Here is a 23,095-nt window from a genome sequence, read left to right as displayed (position 1 = left end):
CATGAAAAAAACGAGGCAAACGAACAAGAAGCCATACATACAATACTTGGGACAAAAGGCAATAATATAACTCATTTTCAAATACAGTAGTTTTCATACTCAGTATTTTAGTTCACCATGTAGTTCACATATTTACAGAAGCAAATGAAAAATGCAGGTGTTTGGATTCCTCTTTTTTAAGCAGGTCAGCAGACAGGTAACAATTATTATTTCTGGAACATTTCAAACACATTATTTTACTTTTTAAGTATACACATGTGGGAAGCAAGTCTGCTGCAGCTGCACTGCAGAGATATGACAACAACAGGGCTCCAAGGAGCACAATTTTAGGGTGATAGGACCAGCAAGCCCTCTTTGTGCATCTGTAATTTAAACCAGGCCAAATAAACAAGTAAATAAATACTTGGGTAGCTTGGATTAAATATTCCAGACTACTGTGTGTTGAAGGCATTCTAGTGCCATGTGTACTACAATTCTGGCCAAGGCAGAAACACTCCAGCAACAACCTACTTCAACAATTTAATTCCACCACAGGTTTCTACAGGCTTATGTAGATGACACAGCAGAACAGAGAACTTATTGATCACATCCCATTTCCTTCAAGTATCCCATTCCTCTCTCAATAAATAGTTACATTAGATGATGGATAAACACACTTTAGCCTTTAATAAACAAGGAGTTAAAAAGACAACATTAGGGTCTAGAACAAAAATAGTGCATCACAAAAAGCAGTGAATCTGTCTTTGGAGAGAAATGCATTGCATCATATCTTTTCCTGAATACGTAGAGATCATAAAAAAGTGTATTACTTGAAAGTTTATAGAGGCAGAAACAGGTTTCCCTATTACCTGTCATGAGAGTTAGAGGGAACAAATTATATCATCACTAAAGAATGTGATAAAAAAGAATGTGTGAAAAAAGTAAATGCAAAAAAGCAAAACCAAAAAAACCTAAATGGATTTCTCTGTACGCTGAGCAGCAAGAGGTAGGCAGTATGTGAGACGTTCAATGTATTTATGTTAACAGTAAGTATGCAATTTTATGAGAAAACTAACACTCTTGACACTCAAGTCACTTCAACTTTCCATAAAGTAAAAATGCCAAAGGTTGTGCTTAAGTTAAAATCATTTAAGTGAATTTTACATTTTTTTAACTTTTTGCAATTATACAAAGCCATTATGCCTGATCTGCTTCAGAAAATCTCTTAACTTTAATACATTCAACAATATTCTGTTTAGTTTCACAAAGCTTTCAAAGACTGTGGCAGCAAAGCCCACTTGTCAGAGCAAATATTACTGGTGGACAAACCTAATAATCTGTGCAATATAGATTCATCAATTTCAACCCACAGGTAGCTTCTGGATTAATTTTCAGGCATGATATAGGTCATGCTGAAGAAGAACTTAAAAGAAAGCTTCAGTAACCCAACAGCAAATAATAGCATGATTTTTACTTTTAAAAATGTTACTATATTAGATAAAGAGTATATTCAAAAGAAACCAGCAGCTGCTGGGAGAGATCAGTAGTTTCACCAAAATAGCAAAAGCAAAAAACAGCAGGAGTGGAAAAAAGACTTATCACCCTGTGTGCTGGCTAATGAACTGCAGAGAAAAGCCTCAAGTGCTTAGGTTCTTCTCAAAGCTGGAAGGAAAAAAACCATAGCCCTGAGAAATAGCTGTCCACAACAGCAACATGGTCGAAATAGACAGATATTTTATGTTTACGTATTATTATTATTATTATGGAAAGAATACTTCTTCATATAATTTTTCTTATTAATGGCCAAGTTAACCTTTCTCTCTGCACTGCTGACGTATTTACCCTTTTTTAAGTCTCCAGCAAAACAGGACAGAAAAAGTTAAATTCTTGGCAGTCTCAGGATTCAGTGCGTTCAATAGGTTAAGTTCATAGAAAGAGTTGTCAAGGGCACCAGTCTGACATCAAAGGCAGATGGACTGGAAAGAATTCCCAATGAGACTGTTTTTTCAACTCCCAGTGACCACGCAGCATCTGAGAGGGAAGTTCCAGAGAAAGAAGCTTCTCTCAGTTTTTCACTATTTGAGAAATTAAACTTCCTCTAACAACATACAGCAGACTCTGTATGAGTCTGTTTGAGAAGTTTGTATATTCCACAGACATCAGTATATTCCACTCAGTGTTTAAACAATGAGGTGCATTAAAGCAGTCCTGAACTTCACTTTTCAAAAAGCAAACTTATTTACAAATGTCAGCAGCAACAAAACCTTCATTTTTTTTTTCATGTTGCATGACAGACAGAAAACCTTTGCACACATCTAAGGTATCTACTGAAAGCTTCATCCACGGCAGCATATACAGCTTCTCTTTTCCCACCTTGGATGGGCATGACTACAGAGGAACACAAATTTTCAACATAAAGTTCCTTTATTTCTTCTTCAGCTTTTTCAAAGAATCAGGAATGTTTTGTGACTGACCAGATGTCCCCTTGTTGACCAACTCCCACGGTTATATTCTCCTACCCTCAAGTTTCCACCTGACCCCTAGTTCTGAGCAACTGCAAAACTAAGTTGCTTCCTTGAATCTTACTCCCCCTACCAGTCCACAGTCCTGTCAACCTCAGACAGCAGACGCCATCTCATCAGATCCCCAGAAAAACCATCTGTGGGCTTTCTATCTGACCCTGTTGTCTCCATCAAGTCTTACAGACACTAAAGAAATTCGTGTAGACATAAGTAAAGGAAAACTACATTGCAGAGGAGAAAATAAGGAAATACATCTTTGCATTCTTACTCCTGTGGTATTCCTTGCTGCATGAATTTTCTAATCTTAGCAACCTTCAAAGCTTAAGAGTTCAAAAAAGAGATTGTCCCTTAGTTTCAAATTTTTACAGTTGTATGTTTCTTTCCTTAAGTACCTGTAAAATACATTTCAAAGGGAGTGGAGACCTTTAAATTAGAAATTCAATTTTCAAGTACATGTCAGTGACTTAAAATCTCTACTAGCTCTTAGCCAACAATTTTCAAAGTATGGACAAAAGCTATTGTCCTAAATCAACACATTCCTGGTTTTTTTCACGTCCAGTGCCTCAAAGCTCAACAAAAATAAAGATACGCTATTAGCTCCATTACTCAATAAATAAAATTCTCATCCCTGCATCTGTGGCTGTCAAGTTCTCAAATCATTTACAAGATATTTTGAAATCCCAGTAAAAATATTTACCTTTGAACTTGAAAAAATGGTCCGTCAAGAAAACAAGTGGCAACTCTCATTCTAGGATTTTCATTAGACAGTTTAAGTGAAAGCCACTTCTTTTTTTTTCCAAGGAAGGCAACCTCCGCTAGACTCAAAATCAAGAATTTAAGAAAAAAGATATGAAGAAACTTACTTCTTTCTGTGATCTCTGTCCTCATGTCTGCACTAGAAGTTTTATTTTTCAAATTCTGAGCCAATGTAAAAACAGAATCAAGCTGAGGACGACGATGGTCCATATCTGCATTTGTTATCTGTTGAGAATTAGGATATGATTTAAGTCCAAAAAGTAGAATATAGTTAACTTTACCTGTATTACTTGTAAATTAAAAAAAACACATGTGTCTCCACAAGTATATGCCTGGTCTTATCATTATTGTAAACCCTGAATTGTTACAGTATTATAGCACTGCTTTAAAAAGCAAAAATATTCTAAATTGCAGTTACTGAAAACCAAAGGTGAAAGTTAACCTGTACAAACCACACAGTTATCACAGTCATTGCACAATATTTTCTAGTGTCTGTTTTTCACTCTTCCATAACTTATTTTCCTCCTTCCAAGTTCTCCTCATTTATATATGAGAGGCAGCAGCGGAGGGGGGGAAGATGGAGAAGGAAAAGGACAGGAAGGAACAATCAGACTATATAATGTATAAAACACAGTTATCTCACTATGGTATGTGCCAGAAGCCCATATTACAAATATTACACAGTTAAAAGAAAGTGTTTCCAAAGATACTGTACATCACATTCTTTCAAATTCCAAATTATGTTAGACATTCACAAAATCAGTTTAGCACTTGTTTAGCCTGCAGCTTCTACTCTACAGTTACTCATGTTAATTGATATCAAGGCAAATAAAATGAACCTTAACAGCTGCATACATCTCACAAATACTGCCCTCGGTCATGGCTCAGCATAGCATGAGCTATCAACAGAAACAAACATTTACATTGTAAGCATTTATGCTACAACTTTTAATCATTTTAGCATGTCTCTGGAAATCAGTTTAGCCTAACTACAGCACACCAAAACTCATTAGAAACCTATAAAGAGTGAATCATAAAGGTCACCCTTCAAGCAATCATGATGCTGCTCCAGAGTCTTCAATATAAGTTAACTATAAAATCCCCAAAAGGTGTAATTTTCAGTAGGTAGTCTCCATTTTCTTTGTTTTAAACAAAAAAATAGCAGTGCTTATCTCACATAGGGACACAAGAATTAACAGGAAACAGTGTAATAACAGCACTTAAAGTGCGACTTTCAGGTTATGCGTTTTGTTGCAGTCAGGGGGTTATTTTCCCCGTTTTTAAACACGCTATTGCTTTTAATTTCTTTACTTAATATAAAAACTATTAAAACGTGAGACAATTTTCTACTAGCCTTCACAATAGCACATACTTTCATTCGTGCAATAGTCCGATTGATTTCTTCAGTATTTCCCACAGTGACTATGTTTGACTTGAGCATCTGGTCAATCAATACCAACCAGTCAGCCAGCTCACTTCTAGTTTTGTCCAGATCAGCAGGTGCAGAAAGTTCCAAAGCCTGCTGCATCTGAACAGGAACTTCCAATGAAGAAGATGCTAGCACCACCTTTTGGATATCTGAAAGAGAGTTTAGGGGTTCTGTTAAAAAAAAAGAAGTCACGGTCACACATGCAGTTCTGGCAATTACATGGATTTTTTCTAATTCCTAGAAATATGCAATAGCATGTACAGGAAAAGTACATGAAAAATTGTACTTTAACAAACAGAAACAAAGTAATCAGAAGTTCCTTTTGCCCCTTTAAGGTTTTTATTTATTTTTTTTTTTACTGCATGCCAAAGACTCAGCCAAATGATTCAGCGTGAATTCAAAACAAGCAAGATGAAAACTCGCAAAGACAAAATTACATTACATTTAACAGAATGGAGCTAAATACTCTTTGACACAAAAGGGAACTGACCCTTATTAAGCATAAGAAACCCAATACTTTCAAGATAAATGTCTAAAATTGCCTTCCTCACTTTTGTATTATACAGCAGAAAGGTCTTTGCCACTCTTGGTTCAGAATTCACTCAAGCACAAGTCAGTCAAGTTTCCGCAATAAGTGCTTCATGGATTTGGCAATACAAAACTGTCTTAAGAAGGGACAGATGCCTTAAGATGTCCCTTAAGAAGGGAAAAGTTCAGCCACAACCTTTCTACCTTTTTAATCTGACACTGCAAAGAAGTGAGGGATGAGCTGAACAGAAAAATTCACTCCAGAAGTTGTGTCCCAGTTCCAAGAAACATTAAGTTACATCAAGCTGGATCATCAGTACTTCACACTTCCCTCAAACAATGAAGGACAGGAGCTTTACCTAACAAACACCTTGTATGAAAGAAAAACAAGCTGAATCAAGGCTTTGAAAGGATTACACAAAAATTGATTTGCCTCTTTTAAATTTTGTTTAGTGATGCTGAATTAAAAACAAAATAGAGTCAATTTACTGAAGTTTAAGTTGCAAAATCTTTCAGAAAAGGGCTTTTTTGTCTAGTTTTCTAAAACGGATACCTGAGTATCTTGTTTACAATCTGTATCTGCTGAACTGCATTCAGCAACTTGAAAATATGGCCAGTGTCTGATGCAAGAATATATATTCAGAGAGCCTTCCCTAAAAGATTCAGGAATCTAGCAGATGAGAAAGACCCATCTGTGTCCCAAACTGAGCCAAAAGATGCAGAATGGCTTTTATTTATAGGATTGCAAAGTATCTACACACAGGAGATACTTTACAAATAATTAGCTGTATGGAAAGCACCTAGTGGATCTTAATTACTAAAAGGCATGACCACAAATCCACAGGAAACCAAGTTGTGACAAGCACAGCTATTTTGGTTTTTACTCTGCATCTAGTACAGTGGCTCCTTATGAGGAGGCCCAAGCTTTACTAAAACATTTTTCTGTTTCAAAACTCTTATAGGAACTCCAAAAGACTTCCCCAGTCATGAACAGTAGAGTGATTTTTTCCCTACCCAAACATTCCCCCTCTCCCACAATAATGTGAAGGTAGCCCCCAGTAGAGTGCAATTCTACAAACGTGTCTTATTTACATTTGTCTAGGTTCATAGAGAAGGGGTTTTTTGATTATTTTGACTGCAAACAGGATTGAACTCAATGTAATTAAGCAGAGTAGAAGGACTGATCACTCACCAGAAGGTTTTGTCTGTGTAACAACACGAGACTTCCCAACAAATGCCTCCAGTTCTCTCACTCTGTCAGGTACTTCTCTGAACACCTACAGCCCAGCAGAGAGAAACAAAACCAGTAACACAACCTATATTAACAGCAAAAGTGTAATCTCTTATTGAAAAACAAACTATTCTACACCATGCCTGTTAGACTGGCATGCCTCAGAGATATTTCAATTATATTTGAAGATATTCTTTAAAGAAAAATAAAAATGCCAAGAGGTACTAAAGTGTTTTTTTTCACTACATCCCAGTGTCATACCTAAATATTGAAAATAAATAAATGAAATGTTGTAGAAAGGTTGCTTACATGTTTTTTACTGTCTAAGCACCGAAACTATGACTCATTATTTGAATATACTTTGAAGAAAAGATATACAAAGCATGATCTACAGTCAGTCACATGACAGTAGAGAAATAAGGAATTAATTTAAAAAGGAAAAAATGTTACAACTAAGCCGCATTGTAGTGAAGACAAATGTGGCTAATTGCTTTTTAAATATTTTTAAAAGGTAGTGATGGAAATGTAATACACAAAGCAGTTGGGGAAATGCCCATTTTCATGGCTGAGTTGGTAAAAAACCACATTTTCTTTCCCTGACCTATCAGAAAGCCCCTTTCTCCAATAAATTCTTACCTCCACGATCCATAAAACAATCTCAAATAATCCTATTCTTTTTTATTAGGATCTCCATACTCTGCTTGAAAAAAAATCTTGTTCTACCCTAACCAGTGAGTTTTTTGTCACATACTTGCCAACGAGATTGAACACAGGAGTTTCACTCAAGTTACACTCAAGACACATTTGATAAGATTTTCTCACTAATTCACTAAGCTTTACCACAGCTTCGTTTTCCTCTTAACTGCTGCAAGCATACCATTTTCCTATACAGCAAAGATTTATTGTAACTCTCAATTTCAAGTTAATACACTACTGTTTGACTCAAATCAGCAAAATATTTTTGATCCAGTTGATAAATACTTTTGATTAATCTTTTAAAAGAAAGTCAATATGAAAGAAAAAAAAAAATCAACAAAAAATCCTAAACTAACTAAAATAACTCAATCTGATGAAAAAATGCCCCCCAGTGTTTTCACGTAGACATTGTTTGGGATGCATTTCCTGCTCATGTTTGCGTGGCTTTCAAGTCATTTTATGTACATGCTATAGACACATGAAAAGGTAAATAATCATTCCAAATATACCACTCTCCTTTCAACTTCAGGTACCCTATGCTCAAGAAATGCACACCTTGTTCCACCTCACATTGAGCGACTGCAAGCAACTGGAAAGTTGGTCTTTTTCCTGAAGATCAACATTTTTATCCAAAAGTACATCAGGTTCAGTTCTGTTCAGCCATTCCAGTTTGTCACCCTGTACTTCCATCTCTTCATTTAAGACCTAAAAGGGACAGAAGAGTTTTAGACTGAAGTAAAATGCATACACATTTAAGTGTATTTTAACTCCAATATTTAGACATTTGCCTGGAAATATGTAACAGAAAAGCTTCTATTCTAGTTTCTGTGCTCAATCTAGAAATTATTAAAACATCTATTCAAATACCAACATTTATTGCTACTGGAAAAAACTTACAAAACCTTCACAACGTACAGCCTCACATCAAGCACACTAATTCTCATCTCACAAGATGCTTCCATTTGATCAACTTTGGACATACCACTTGTGTCCAAAAGGCAACACACTGTCATTCAAACTTGTTGGTTGCATTCATTAAAAAAAAAAAAAAAATTAAAAACTAGAGAGCTACATCTAACACGCTTTATACAAGTACATGGTAGATCACTACAAGGTACTTGACTCCTAAAGTATACTCTAAAGGTATTTAAAAACTAAGCATAACCTTAAAAGTTCATTTTGATCAACCATCCACAGCTTTCTTTGTCTTTTAACATGAAGTGCAGGTCAGAACCTGCAAAAAAATCAAAAAGCTTATGCCTGTATTCCCACTGACTTTAAATCAACTGTACTATCGTTTGCCCACAGACCAGAAGCACTGTGGAGTAGGTATCAAATTTTCTTTTTGAAACACTAGAATAAAAAAATTACAATAGCAAGTACACATCATGTATTTACACTCCAGTATTTGAAGTAACTTGTTACACAATTACTATGGAGGTGGGCATAGCAAAGTGACAGGAACACAGGCCTGGATGGGAAATCACTGAAAAGAGTACTCTTCCACAATAAGTGCTATACAAAGCAGTGTCTTCCCTAAATTTTCAAGGGTCTACCTTAAAAGGATTATTTTCGTAAAACATGTTACAACCTCTTCAGTTGGACACTGCTTCAGAAGCTCTACTTAGAAATCTTCTCATTCCCAAACTGTATTTATTCCTGACTGATCAGTTAATATCAGTTATTCCCATTTCTCTAATATCATTATTTAATAATAGTTCATCTTCCCTACATTTCATTATTCTCATCATCATATCCCTTCTTATTGTTCTGTATTTGACTAGACAAAACAAGACCAGCAACCTTGCTCAGCACCTGTTCTGTTGCAAACTTAGACTTTTAATTCATATACATAACCAAAATTGAAAACATTCTCGCTTACACAGGGCCAAATTGGTACTTACTAATGTGCTCTACCAGTGTTTCCCTAGCAAACTCTGCTCTTTTCCCCTTTATTCCAGTTCTACCCTTTGCTTCAGGTATTTATATTAAGATAGAAGGCAAGAAAAAATACACTTTGATGATAGTCAGATGGCAAACACGCAACTGACATCAGTCAATCTATTTAGGCAAACAACTACAACTATTTTACATTGTCCAACACACTTGTCAAGCCTTCCCACCTAGATTTGGTCTAATAGATGTTGCTTGGGTTTTGTGTTGGTTGTTTTGTTGCCTTTTGATAAATTACTGATTTTTAAGAAATGAGCAAGCAGGTTAGTTGGACTGGGTACTCCTCTCATTCTTCTAGAATATCAGAAACGTTATCTTTCACACATCCGACAAACCAAAGATGTTTTGCTGTCAAAGCCAGACAGAAAATAAACAGGAAAAATACATACATACGCCCATAACTTATTTGAAAAGGCCAAAACCCTTACAGTTTAAAAAGCAGGTTAAATAAAATCTCACACATGCAAAAAAGCATTAAAATGGCTCAGTAAATGGGACAATGGTGCTTACTTACCATTTAAGGTTATCAGGTTTTTGCTCTAAGTTTTAACAATTATAAAGTTGAGATGGAGACATCATCTCCAATGAAACTCTACTTGCTAAATTTTATCAGTAGCGTATCTATTTCTCACTTTGTCATACACAGACAGTCTTCTGGCTAGATAACACAGTTACCAACTTAACCCAACTTCATTTCGAGAGGTATCTTGCGTGTAAGTAATCTCATAAAACTGTCTCACAGAACCATAATATTTCTTTGGTTATTTACAATGTGAAAATTCCCCTCCCCAAAAGCCATGTCCTGATGCTTTGCACAAGACATACAGGTGTATACACATATATGCATTAATCAATCTTGCCTTCAATTCTTGCAAGTTTTCTCCATGGTCAAATGTAAATCTTGTGTCCAGAGCATTTTCTGCATTTTCCAACCAGCAACGCAGCTCATCAAGCTTCTTTCTGTACTCTATCAGCTGCTGATTCTCTCCTTTTAGCCTTAAAAAGCAAAACAAAAAGCCCACGTGCATTTCCACGGTGAATACAGCATGTCAGTCCTACATGACTTCTGATGCCACAGTCAAGTGTTTGTCAATGCTTGGAGCATTTTAAAGGATTCATTTTTACTGCCAAAAGATTCCATCATCATCATTAAAATGAAAGATATTTGCAAATTAATAATACTACCTTAGAAACAGACAGATTTCAGTTCCAAATTAACAAAACAGACTTCTAAAAGACTGCAGAAGATATTAAACGTAAGTAATAGTAATGGCAACACCTTCAGGCCTAATCACTGTAAACCACTATCGGGGCACTGAATTTTTTCCTTGGAGGTTTTAGGGACATATCTAATACTTTCACTAAATCACACAAAGCTTTAATGAAACATCTCAAACTAAATAATTAAGAAAGATCTTATTACATTATAAAAGTATCAGGAGATGTTAAAAACATGTAATTACATAAAGACCTTACTTTACAGAATTGTGGAAATTCAAGAACAATACAAGTTGTTTCAATTAGTCTATCTCTGTCAATGCTAAAATAGAAATCAAGGGAACGTACAGTTCAGATTCAGACAGAGAAAGTAGCTGAGCAATTCTTCGTAAAAAAGTCTGGCTTTGTAATGAAATTATTTTTAAAACAAATTAAAACTGTAAGAAAAGTTTTGTGGTTGTCGTTTTGTGGGTTGTATTAAACACATATTCACTAAGGAGTTAACTGCAGGTGCATGTACAAGAAATTTGTTCTAGAAGGTGGTTCAAAACACAGAGCTCAGAATGTCAGGAAAATTCAGATTAATGACAGCATGCAATAGGATGCACTATCTCTCCCAGAGTCTTCTAAATGAGTCTCTCCTTATTGCATCTGGTCAGACACCCAAATTTTTGATTAACTTGTTACCTCTGCTGTCTATCCATGACCTCTGTGGTGATTGCTTTCCAGCGTCTATTCAATCCTGCCAGCTTATCCTTTAGGAAGCTCCCATCGGTAGCAGACAGTTTCTGTATGATCCCTTCCCCAGTTCTGTTCAAAGCTGAAACACTGGTCTGATGGCTGCTGACTCCCTCTTCAAGTTCCTGTCAGAAACATAAAAGCCACACAAAATTTTATTACTGACCTAAAGTGACTTTGATCTGTGGCTCATGATATGCAAGATGAATCCTGGGTGCATATTATTTTACTAAAACAGGCACTTAAAGTCATCTTACTTAGAATTGGATGCTGTTGATTTAAGTTATTAATGTTCTGTTGTTGAATCTAGTTCAAGTTTATGAGTGTCATAAAAAGCTAGTGACACAGAACAGGCTGCCAAATACTACTTAGAATCACATGAATTCATTTAAACCACCAGTGTTAAAATCTACACTCATGTTTGATTCCTTTTCTCAATGTACAACACTTCCTAGTAGTACTAACAGACGGTATAACATTTTTTACCAGTTCTTTTCATAACCTATACCCCTAACTTTTTCTTTAACTTCAGAGTATTTTAGCTAGGATAGTTATGGCTGTGCTGTCACGGTCCCGGACAACACAGAAAATGCATTAAGCTAAAGGAAGTCAAAAGACGTCAGGATTAAACCTTCAAATATCCCTAACCACTACAAAAATTTTACCTTGTTAGCAAAAATTTCTTTGCGACTTGATTAGGAATGATTCAAGAAAGAGAAGGGAAATGCCCCAGAAGGAAACTTCAAGCAGCAACAAGGATAAAACAGAAGCCGTGGTTTAGATAGAACTTACTTTTCTTTTGCAACACACACCTGACACCTGGATAACTACTATTCTCAAAAGAAAAAAAAATCTGATCCTTAAAGTTATGCTTTCTTCTCCTTATTTAAAAGGAAATAAAATAACTAAAAAGACATCAGAGAACTAAATTCCAGAACTAAAGTCTGAAAAATACAACATAAGATAAGACTCCTTTTCTAGATAGTTTATACAAGGCAGTATCTTCCAAAGCCATTTGTTTAAAGTTAGGTAAGTTATAATTGACCATCATGTGGGTCCATTTTTTAATTATGAGATGAAAGTAAGTGAAATAATATACTGGACTTCTTAAGTGATTGACATATTTTTGAAGCTGTAACAAAATTTATAAACTGACATAAATTATGCCAACATTTGAATTATCAAATTATCTCAAACCTATCCATACTAAGAGTGATCATAAAACCTCATAGTATAACGAGTTGAGTTCTTCCCCAAGAATAATTTTAAACTGCAACTGAAATAGAAATTTTAAGAGTTTCCGCTTTTTAAAGTGCAATTCACAGCCTCACTGCTAATACATATGTCTATATAGAAAACTACAATTTTAGACAAAAGTCTCGACTTTTCCCAGCTTGCTCGCTTTACGCACAAATCACACATACCTGCTGGTGCAGCCCAGCTCTCTGCAGCTCCAGGTTGCCATCCGGACCACGGGCATCGGCTAGTAACGCTTCAGCTTCCGTTATCCAGTGGGAGAGGTCATTGAGATCACAGTGGAACTGCCTCCATGCCTCAATCGCTCTATCAAAGCAACTAATTGAAAACAAGGGATTGAAAAGTTATCCAAACCACTTTAGAGAAAAGGTTAAGCATCCTACTCCAGTAGAAACTTGCCCTGCAGAACAGAAAGGCTAGTATACAGCCTGGTTAACCAAGTCCTAGTACTGAAGGCTTCCTGGTATAGTAGCAGCTGGTGAAAGCCAACATCAGAGACTGTTGTTAACTTCCAGATGAAGGAAAAAAGGGCAGTCCTAAGCAAACTTTTGTTTCAATCACTTAAAAAACAAAGATTGATTAGCTACATCAAATTGGTCTGCACAACCCTTTTTTTCTTTATCGTGAAACGTGTCAGATGAGACAGTGAGAAACATGAAATATGATTAATTGCTCAGATTTTTTTTCTCCTTCATAAGCTATGGGGTGCTGGTGCCCAGAATTTATTAAGTGAAGGTGATTTTGATTATATAAAACCATACCAGTGGGCATGCATAAGTAGGTCTTATACATTTTAATCACACAATAATTTAACAGGGATTTCATTGTCATCAACTTTGCAGCCTCAAATTAATGTGTAGCTTAACTTGAAGGACAAAATTTTGTAGCGTGGAGCAAGTGGAATTATCACAGTGAGAAGGCTGGTTTTTAACAAAATGAGAGTTCTCTTATATTAACAAGCTAACAAAATCAGAGCATGAATGCTACACAAGAAAACCAAGCCAGAAAGGAATAGAGTGGCTTGCTTTCTATTTGTTGATTGTTAACTATTCTAAACCAATAAAACCAGTCATTTTTAAAGACATAGGAGGCCAGGTTTCCTGTTATTCACAGGACCCTCTAATGTGACAGAGGAACAATCTCATCTGCAGTCCATTATTTTTGCCTTAAATAATTGCAACAGTAGAGATTCCAGGGTTATTGCATATATGTAGATACAATCTGAAATTAGCAGCATAACATTGAAGATATCTAAAACCAAAGTTTAAAGAGCTAACATTGCATCTATTTTTTTTTCACTAATTAAATTCAACAATCTCAGAGTTCCTAGGGTGATTATTTTCATCAAAATTATATCTCACTTTTAAAAGATATCCATATTTCTTGATACATACGGGGCTTTGCTATTATTATTATTATTATTATTATTCATATTGGCCAATTCCGATAAAGAAGTCTTAAAAATTTCTACTTAAATTTTTCTACCCTTATCTCCTAGTTCTACCATTTCAGTTTCCTGCACATATCTTGATTCAACATCCTAGACCAACCCGTAGACTGACCCCAAATCTCAATCTCCTTTTATTTCTCAGGTATATTTCAGTCTAACTGAACATATTATCTCATGATAGTATCTCATTCCACATTTAATGAGAAGATATATTCTACGCACTTAAAACAGATTAAAAGAACATCCTATTACTTCCTTAAAAATTAAAGGTTTTGAGGGAGTTTTAACCATGTGACTTTTTCAGAATCCAAAATCTTAAAATGTCAGGAGAACACTGAGATATAAAGCTTTAACTCCTTCCATTTTTGTTGTGAGACTACAGTTCCATCAGTATTTTGAGCAATGAGACAAAGTTTTACTCCAGTTTTGAGCCAGATGCACATGCTGCTGTTTCCTTAGAGACTGTCTTGCTGAAAGGTAGAAGTACCAAGTCCTATGACTATTGCACCAAGATTTGGCTATTCATTGCTTCTTCCACAGGAGGAATCTACTGCTTCCAAACCACAATTCCTTCCCAAGACACCAACACTTTTAGCACTGGGGGGAAATCCCCAGCAGAAGGAGCAGAACTGGCAAAACAGCACTGTTACAGAAGCTCAACAAAGCATTAAGCCCATATATACACACAAAACACACACACATTTTACTCTATATATATGTTCAAGTCAAACTGTGGTCAACTGGATTTAGCTGACTACTTAGAAGCTTAGCTAAGTACAGTTTAATTCAACTTGTGCTTGGCTACATCAGAGCCTTTATCAAAGGTTTATCTACTTAGCTGGCACTCAATCACAAAATCTTTACTATCTCTAAATCTTAAACTAAATCTTTTGCCACAAGGTTCAGATGCCATTTTTCCTAATGTCAAAATCTCCACCCACTCCAGAAATAGAAAAAAGGCAAAGATGATTAAGGAGATAGTCATCTAGGTTTTACCTAGGAAAAAATTAGGAAAAGTAAGATTAAATTTGGCTAAAAGTTCTTCTTCATAACAGAAAGGGTATAAAAAAAACTAATGCCAAAATACAGCATTTTAGTATTCAGACTAATAATGTCTTCATTAATCAAAGTACATACTTCAGCATATTATACATTCAGGAAGCTGTGTATCATTTCTCTAAACTGCTAGTACAGTAGTCCCTTTTGGTGTGAAAAATCAAGCCCCATAATATTCTCATTAAGATGCAGAGCTTTACAAACTTGTTCAAGATTAACGTGTACTCAGTGAAGTAAGTGAGGAAGTAATCTGTTGCATTTTGCCAGCTATTCATAAACATTAAACCTAACTTTTTCAATGAGAAGACTAGGTTTCTGGTTAACCCTGTCTACTTAATCAAACCAAATCTGAGTAGTAAATGAAACTGTACTCATACTTACAAAATTAAAATATTAGTTAAAGCTTTTCAAGTAAGTTACAGGTGGAAAACCAGGCATAACTAAAGCTTAGTGCATACTATATCTATGAGGGCAATAAAATAGCTGCAGGCATATGAATATGGGCGGGCACCGGATTCTGGAGCAGTTGTCTCCAAGTACAGCAGGTGACCACGAGCTCCTAGAGAGAGCACAGAAAGTGGTACCTAGCTAGCACCACTGATTTCTAGTAAAAAAACTCACAGTGAAATAACATTGCCTGTTGAGTTATCAGAAATCTTGATCCTTCACTGATCCAGTGGTCCAGAATTTCTGCAAGCCTCTACTTAGACAACTATATTCCTACGCATACATCAGTGCTCTGAGAAAGAGTTGAAAACATCAGCTTATGTCATACACACTCTTTCTAAAAACATCTCCTCAAAATACACTATCACATGTATGTGGTATCAGATTTCTGGTGCTACAAAGCCAATGAACATGGTTAGGCATAACTTTACGCTCGGCAGAACTTCTGCATCATCCATTACGTTACATTACCATTGAAAAGCCAATACTGTAAAAGCAAATTAACTATGAGCCTCTGCATTTAATTTTAAATTTCATAGAATAATTTTCAGTCATTAAGGTGGTTTTTTTGCACAGCAGCAATCTTAGTGTCTACTGCTGTCTGCAGTGTAAGTACTTTCAGCTTAGTGGTAACTTGCTGAACATATAGTTTCACAGTTTTACAAATTCCAACGTAAAATACTCATCTAACACACTTTACCAAGTTTGACTACATAGTCTTGAGTTTGGTTTTAAACACTTAAAATTAGGATGCGGTATTTTAAATTAGATTCAGATAAGATATTTTTGGTTTAGAGTATCTTCTGTAAGGAGTGGGAAGAAATCTGTGGAAAGGAAATAAGAAATACATATTTCTTAAGCACTGGTTTCAGTATTCTCTTGTTCTCTCAATCACAAAATTTTCTGATCTTGTCATTTCTCATCTTTAAGTACAACAAAGAGTACTGACAACTACCACAGGTGTTGTGTTTTGAAGACCCCATTCCTTCAAACTCTTTCCCTCCTTCAAAAAATCAGTCTTAAATTCTTTGTTATAAAATGTCCTACTCAACCCTATTTTTCTAGAACTTTGCTTTGTGACACCTTTACAAAAATAAAACATTCCATTTTATAAACAAAACATTCTATTTTATAAAGTAGAAACAATCATCTTCAAACTACAATTTGCATGTTAACAGTTTCAACATTCAATAATTTCAGAAATTACTTTGCAGTGCTAAATATTAAAGCTGATTACTCCCAAACTCATCTTCATCAGTAAGGTAGATCTGAAAAACACTTATATAAATGTGTACATAAAATATTTACCACATGGTCACAGAGACCAATCACCCTTGACTTACCACTTACGATCATTGTACATTCTATTAATTCTGTCCCACTCTGCATTCAACTGAGTTAGTGCATCTCCTATTTGTATTGCCTCAGGTCCAGATGCTTCTAATATAACATCAGGCTGCTTCTCATGTATGACTGCAATTTGATCCCCAAGTTTATCCAAAATATCTTTTATGTTCTGGAAGCACAGTAATGACACAAGGCATTAGTAAAGTCAACACCAGCAGGAAATATAAAAATAACCAAAAAGCACACACGCATCAAAAAACAATCTCTTCAAAATGCTGTTCCAAAAATCAGCATCTACGATGAGACCAGCTGTATCAGCAGTTTACAGTTTAAATCTATTTTAGCAACTGAACTGAATACTTCATCATACCCTTATAAACATCTGTCCTTCTCAGATTTTTACAAAGAGGATGAAATATTTTATATATCAAATTTGTCCCTAAGGTAAAGGGGCACACCATATTTCTCAAAACAGCAGTATCTTCATTATTAAACAAATCTGCCCATATCATGAAGACACTGAACATACTCCTTCCTTATGTAAAAAAAGGGACCACAAAATGTTTTTTTATTATGCTTCATGTGGCCTCCCATTTGCACAGAACTGCAAAAGTATAAAAGTTTCAGATATAAATGATAATGATAAAGATAAGGTAATCAATCTCAAATATCATTGAACTATGATGTGAAAATTCCTTTAAACCAGATGCTGTTGTAAGACTGCCTTGGTATTCAGAGGACAAAGAGTCCCTACACACAGTGGAATTTACTTATCTTTTTGAATTTAAAAGAGTAACGCTTCTAAAAATCCTATGCTCTGCTATTTGCTTCTTCTGAAAACATCCTTAGAATATACCTAAACTTCAAAATCAGATGAGACACTTGCAGCAAAATGTAGTATTTAAAACCCATCTTAAAATAAACACTCCTAGTTGTACTCAAGGGAGTATAGAAGCAGAGTAAACAGGGACATGGTAATATCATCAACTAAACAGAAAGGTTGCCCACTTTGTCAAAGGCTGGCATCATTCCTCTATTTGCTTATGCAAACTACATAAAAAAACAAACCATGAAAAATGGAAGCATGTACACAGCAGAAAGAAAACCAGGTCAGAAAAGCAGACTGAAATTCTAAAAAGCCTTTAAGGGACCTGTAAAACAGTTGCAGAAACATCTGATCTGGGTCTTGGTGAGAGGCAAAGCCTGACTACCTCAAACATGGACCCTGCTATGATTCCCAATCCAGGGAGGAACATCCACACTGCACCACACCATGTGTAATTCCCAACTCCAATGGATGTTTTCTGGAGTAATGTCTGTATCGTGCTCTTTTGTATGCTCAGAATTAACTGGGACTCAGACTTCTACATACTTTACTCACACTTGACAGTAGGATTCAGTATTTTCAAACATACTTTCTTCATCCCCTTTTGAAAAAGGTCAAATCCTTAACTACTTCCTCATCATTCATCACACAGGTAAATCCACTGGCTAACAATAAGTGGGAGTTTAAAACTGAATGCATATTGATGCTTTGCTAATTAAAACAGGGACCGTCATCTTGTGGCCTCATATACAGCTTCATAAAAAGTGAAGAATTTCCCTTTCTCCTTCCTCCTATTTGAGCAATTGTTTTCACACAACATAAAAACAGCAGCTGTATTAAGGAGATCAAGCAGGAATGTTAAGGAGACTGGTTTTAGCATTTCTATATATATTATGTAGACTATGTGATGCAAAACACAGTAGTGTCTCCAACAAGTTAAACCTTGCTCCCTCAACCTCCCACCCAGCTTTCACGCTGCTGCACTTTGTATCCAGATTAGGTATAGAAAAAAAAATTGTCAACAGAACTGTTGTTTTTTCGTTTTCAGTGTATTTTGATCCCAAATATATGGAGCAAGAACAGAAATACAGCTATACAGTTGCTAAGGTGAAGGTCTTTCTTCTGCTGTTCTCTTCTCCACTCTATAATATAATGCTTAGGCATGCAGTACCTTCAGTGCATCTTCCTGAGATGAAAAATCCTCATAGATGCCAGTATTTAGCTCTGGTGCATTCAGCAGAAGTTCAACATCAGCCATGGCCAGCAAAACTTTGTTGATTTCTACCAAGTACTCAGCTGAAAAGGGCAAGGTCCTAACCCCTGTGGCAAATTGGCCTTTTAACCTCTGCTGGACAGGGATTGCCTGAAAACATGAAAGTACCATTTAGATTTCAAACCACAAGCAATTTTATGAAAAAAATCCTAAGTCAGTAAACTATATTCAGAATAAGTACCTTTCTACATTAAAAGATAAAACAAAGGCCTTTCTAGAAAGGTTACATAAATTCAGAAAGCTCCAAGTCCTGCAGAAGACAGTTTCTACATTTACATAAAAAGTTAAAAAACAGTAGATATCATGCTTCACAATGATCCTGTATAATTCTTCATTAAAAATCTGTGGAATGGGAAGGGCACTGCTGTTTCTCTCACCTTGATCCTTACCATTTCCAGAAATTATACTTCTTGATTGAGCCTGTATCTAGTTGTGATTATAACCCACTGTCTGCTTCCTTTATCATCAAGGACTCCCAAAAGTTACCGATTTACTTTTTTCCTCTCCATATTCTTTTCAATAACCATCCCCAAGCACCTTTCCCAACCATTTTTTAAATAAATTAGCGTGCCACCGGTACCCAATATGCTTTTTGCAGGAATAAGAAACACTAACTCCTCAAGAGCTTGGCAATTGTTTCCTGCTCTGGTTGCAAGACTAGGCTATCTAGACAAGTATCATGTTAGCAGATAAGAAAGTAAGAAGACTAATTTAATGCAGCTTTTCCTTGGCTCACAAATGATGGCCTGCATCAGAAGCATTAGGAAGCCTGCTGCAAGAAGCTATACTCTGCCACGCCTGGCAAAATCAGCAGAGGCAGGTGAAGCAGACTGAAAGAATTTTTTGCTGAAAAAGTTTCTTGTCAAACAGCATTCTATTACCATCTCTGAAAACAGCCCAGTCTTTAAAATCATCAAATAAAAAGTAAACCCATCTCCAAATATTGAACAATTCAACCAATTTCTAAATCACCATTCTGTAGTTGATGAATTTGAGTCAAGTAAAACAGAAGCATTGGACTGTGTTATTTACTAACAGCTGAGAATACACTTAAGAGAGTGCAGAATAAATTTACGTTCACAGAAATTCCAGCCAGTGAATTTGACTTTCCAATTTGTCTGGTTTGGGTGAACACATGAAAATCCCTAGCACAGCTGCCAAATAATAAGATATTAAGCCCCACTAACAAAGTTGTTTGCAAACACCTGTCTGTATCTTCCTCCTCCCACGTGTTTCTGAGCATTTCACTAAGTCACTCAAATTGCTCAGAGCCCCATCCAACCTGGCCTGCAATGCTTCCAGGGATGGGGCTTCCACAACTTTTCTGGGCAGCCTGTTCCAGTGCCTCACCACCCCGAACAGTGAAGAATTTCTTCCTAAAATCTAATCTAAACCTACTCTCTTTTAGTTTGAATTCATTCTCCCTTGCCTTATCACTACATGCCCTTTTAAAAAGTCCCTCTTGACCTTTCCTGCAGGTCTCCCTTTAGGTACTGGGAGGCTTCTATAAGGAACTCCCCAGAGCCTTCTCTTCTCCACGCTGAACAATCCCTCTCACTCTTTATAAGAGCGGTGCTTCAGTCCTCCCTCAGCTTTTCTTAAGCATTCACAAATAGAAGAGTTAATCAAAGGTTCTTTAGGAGGAAAACTGACTGAATGACTTAATAGTCCTTTTATACTTAATAAATGTGTTCTGTCATCACTGAAATTTAAGTTTGATCTCTCTTTAAATACTACTGCAGAAAGAAAGGGAATACAGGATTACTAATGAACATTTATAAATAAAACCTCTCAATAAGAACTGCTAAAAATAATTCTAATTCATAGGTAAAAGAAATATTTGTTTCCTCCTATACTTAGCATCCAGTTGAACCTGAAATTCAAAATTTGGTTTCAGATTTTTTTCCCCTTTCCCCTTTTGCACTTAAAAATATTTTGAAACAAAATGTACCAGAGATTCAATTCAAGGAGATTTTCTGACTTGCTTCCAAGTGGATTTTAGAAAATACTGCCCAAGAAATTGAAATAAAATTAAAGAATTTACCTCCTTGCACCTTTAATTACATAAACATTTTAACCAAAAGTGTTTAGCCAAACAAATCTCAGACCTCATATTATTTATTGTCTTTGCAAATAGAAAATTAATGGAATATTCTTTTGAATAGAAACACTTTTTAACCATTTCTTGCCCCTTCTCACACTCAAAATATTTCAGAGCCAGGTTTCTAGTAAAAGATTTTCCAAAGCTCAATTCTCATGTCTATTTCATTTGTTCTTTTGTGCTAATTAATGCAATCAGCAAACAACGGTTCATATTTAAGTAACCCAGTATATATAAGCAAATATGGTTCATATTTAAGTAATCCTATAAAAAGTACATTAGGCAAACAAATATGTTTTCTTTATTACTGGAATAATACTTGAAGAGCCTTTAAGGTGGTGTCTGCATTTCATTTTATAGAAAAAGCTGCACTGTGCCTGCAACAGCATATTCACTTGCCACCTGCTAAATTATCATTTTCACTTCAAAACAACTTCCTAAAACCTGGAAAAATCTCTCAGGAACTTTAGTCAACTAATTACCTCTGCAATTTAAAGTTTAGTTTTTCCTTTCCCTCATTCTGAGCCAAGAATAGAGTAATTTAAATAAATACTAAAGCAAGGTTAGAAAAGAAGGACCTCAACAAGATACAAATTTCTAATGCAGGTTTTTCTTGCTAACAGATTTGTGCCAAAACTAGGGTTACTTAGAAGTACCTACTATGCAGAAGGGTTACCAATATTTCAGAGCCACTTAACTCCATAATCCCAAGAAGCATATATGATGAAGAATATTTATGATCCAGCTACTTCTAGCAAATCAATATATAGATACGACCTTCAAAGCACCATAAATTTTAGAGTTCTCTCCTACACACTCGTTTACAGAAACATAATAAATAATGTATTACATAAAACCTTAATTGGAGTTACTCTCCAGCTTGGCAGCTAAAAACTTCCTTTCCTTCCCTGTTTCTTCATTTCAAACACTAGTTTCTCTTTTCTCTGCTTACTGCACCTTCCTTACATCAGTGTGAGGTGTTAAGCCACCTGCACGCCTGTGGGTCAAAAACTCATTTAGTGCTTCTCAGTCCTGAGATGAGATGAGCAACAAGCACTGCAGTTTTCAAGTCTGGTGTCTCCACTAAAATTCTGGATTATCTAAACTGCTGATGATATTTAAGAACACTATTTCACCCTCTAACAATGTTATGGTTTCATACCATTTTTGGTGTTCAAGATCAATTAGCAGAGCAGGTGAAAGAACAAGTCATAAAACTAAAATAAGGACACTTACTTTACAGGCTGGTTTACCCCTCAAATATCAGAAAATTAGAGACAAAAGCACACAAAGCAAAAGCAGCAGTTTCAGTTTCCAAGTTTCACAGCAGTACTGAAAACTGCTGTGGCCCCTCTCTGAAAGTCTAGCTGACTCAGTCAGACCAGAAGCCACATCTGGAAGAAAAAGAATATTCTTACACTAATTTAACTAATTCTGAAAAAGGATTTTTCTCCATCAAAACTCTATTGTAATTGCTATAGTAATCCAAATTTACATGATATTCTGCATTCAGCAACCAAATTCAGTAATCCAAGAATGGATCTAGTAGTACCAGCTGCAGTATATCCCTAAGGAAAACAGCTTTATAGGAAACAAAGGATCTCCCTTAGAGAAGATCAGTCAACCTGCAGTAACAAGTAACAGTAACAAGAAAGACCAGTCTGTGGCACAACTGGACTGCTCCCATTAGCAAAGAGTTATCCAAGTGCACCTTTTTCCCATTTCAATTCAGTAACTGATTCACTCAAAGCATCTGATGGTCAAACAGAAAAACCCTATCATATTTTACTTTAAATGTGCATGGATCCCCATCTCCTTCAAACAAACTCCCTGACACTACCCAGGTCCCAAGAAGCTCACACCACCAGCAGGCACTGCTGGAGACCCAACAAAGCAGTCAGATAGTTAAACAGACCCTCGGGCCATCTTTGCCACCCAGCTCCACGTGGGAGGTTTATAATGTGAAACAGTCTTTCTAAAGAGAAGCAGATTTAAAACGTTTACTTTCACAGTTGATACCGAATAGCCTGTGTGATCGAGGAGAGCAGACCATCTATCATAGGCAGCTGAAGCCACATAGCATTATAGCTGTGAATGAGGAGCACCACATTATGATTTTGTGGTGTGAGTTTCAAACAGAACCAGAGCATTTTACCCCTGCCAATTAACCCCAGTTAATTGGTGCTAGGTTAAAAAGTTACAGAGCAGTCAAAAATATTGATAGCTGTTAATTATGAAGCTTCATATGCAGAAATTGAGAAGTACTTGAAAGACTGCCTAGCCCCCAA

General features: G+C 35.9%; 1 protein-coding gene across 4 annotated transcripts in view; it reads right to left on the bottom strand.

Annotated features, from left to right (window-relative positions):
• Positions 1–23,095, bottom strand: part of UTRN (utrophin) — a 364,804-nt gene that overhangs the window by 211,350 nt on the left and 130,359 nt on the right. For all 4 annotated transcript variants that reach the window (XM_032682362.1, XM_032682360.1, XM_032682363.1 and 1 more), the window contains 9 exons: positions 18,605–18,796; positions 16,604–16,776; positions 12,475–12,625; positions 11,000–11,175; positions 9,955–10,090; positions 7,697–7,846; positions 6,407–6,491; positions 4,630–4,835; positions 3,365–3,482 (listed from right to left, as the gene is read on the bottom strand). In XM_032682362.1, the coding sequence (XP_032538253.1) occupies positions 3,365–3,482; positions 4,630–4,835; positions 6,407–6,491; positions 7,697–7,846; positions 9,955–10,090; positions 11,000–11,175; positions 12,475–12,625; positions 16,604–16,776; positions 18,605–18,796 (1,387 nt within the window). The remainder of the gene's footprint in view (positions 1–3,364; positions 3,483–4,629; positions 4,836–6,406; positions 6,492–7,696; positions 7,847–9,954; positions 10,091–10,999; positions 11,176–12,474; positions 12,626–16,603; positions 16,777–18,604; positions 18,797–23,095) is intronic.

The sequence above is a fragment of the Chiroxiphia lanceolata genome, chromosome 3, assembly GCF_009829145.1.
Source record: "Chiroxiphia lanceolata isolate bChiLan1 chromosome 3, bChiLan1.pri, whole genome shotgun sequence".
In the NCBI taxonomy this organism is placed as follows: domain Eukaryota; kingdom Metazoa; phylum Chordata; class Aves; order Passeriformes; family Pipridae; genus Chiroxiphia; species Chiroxiphia lanceolata.
The sequence above is the reverse complement of the archived record's forward strand: the minus strand, read 5'-3'. Positions and strand labels throughout refer to the sequence as shown.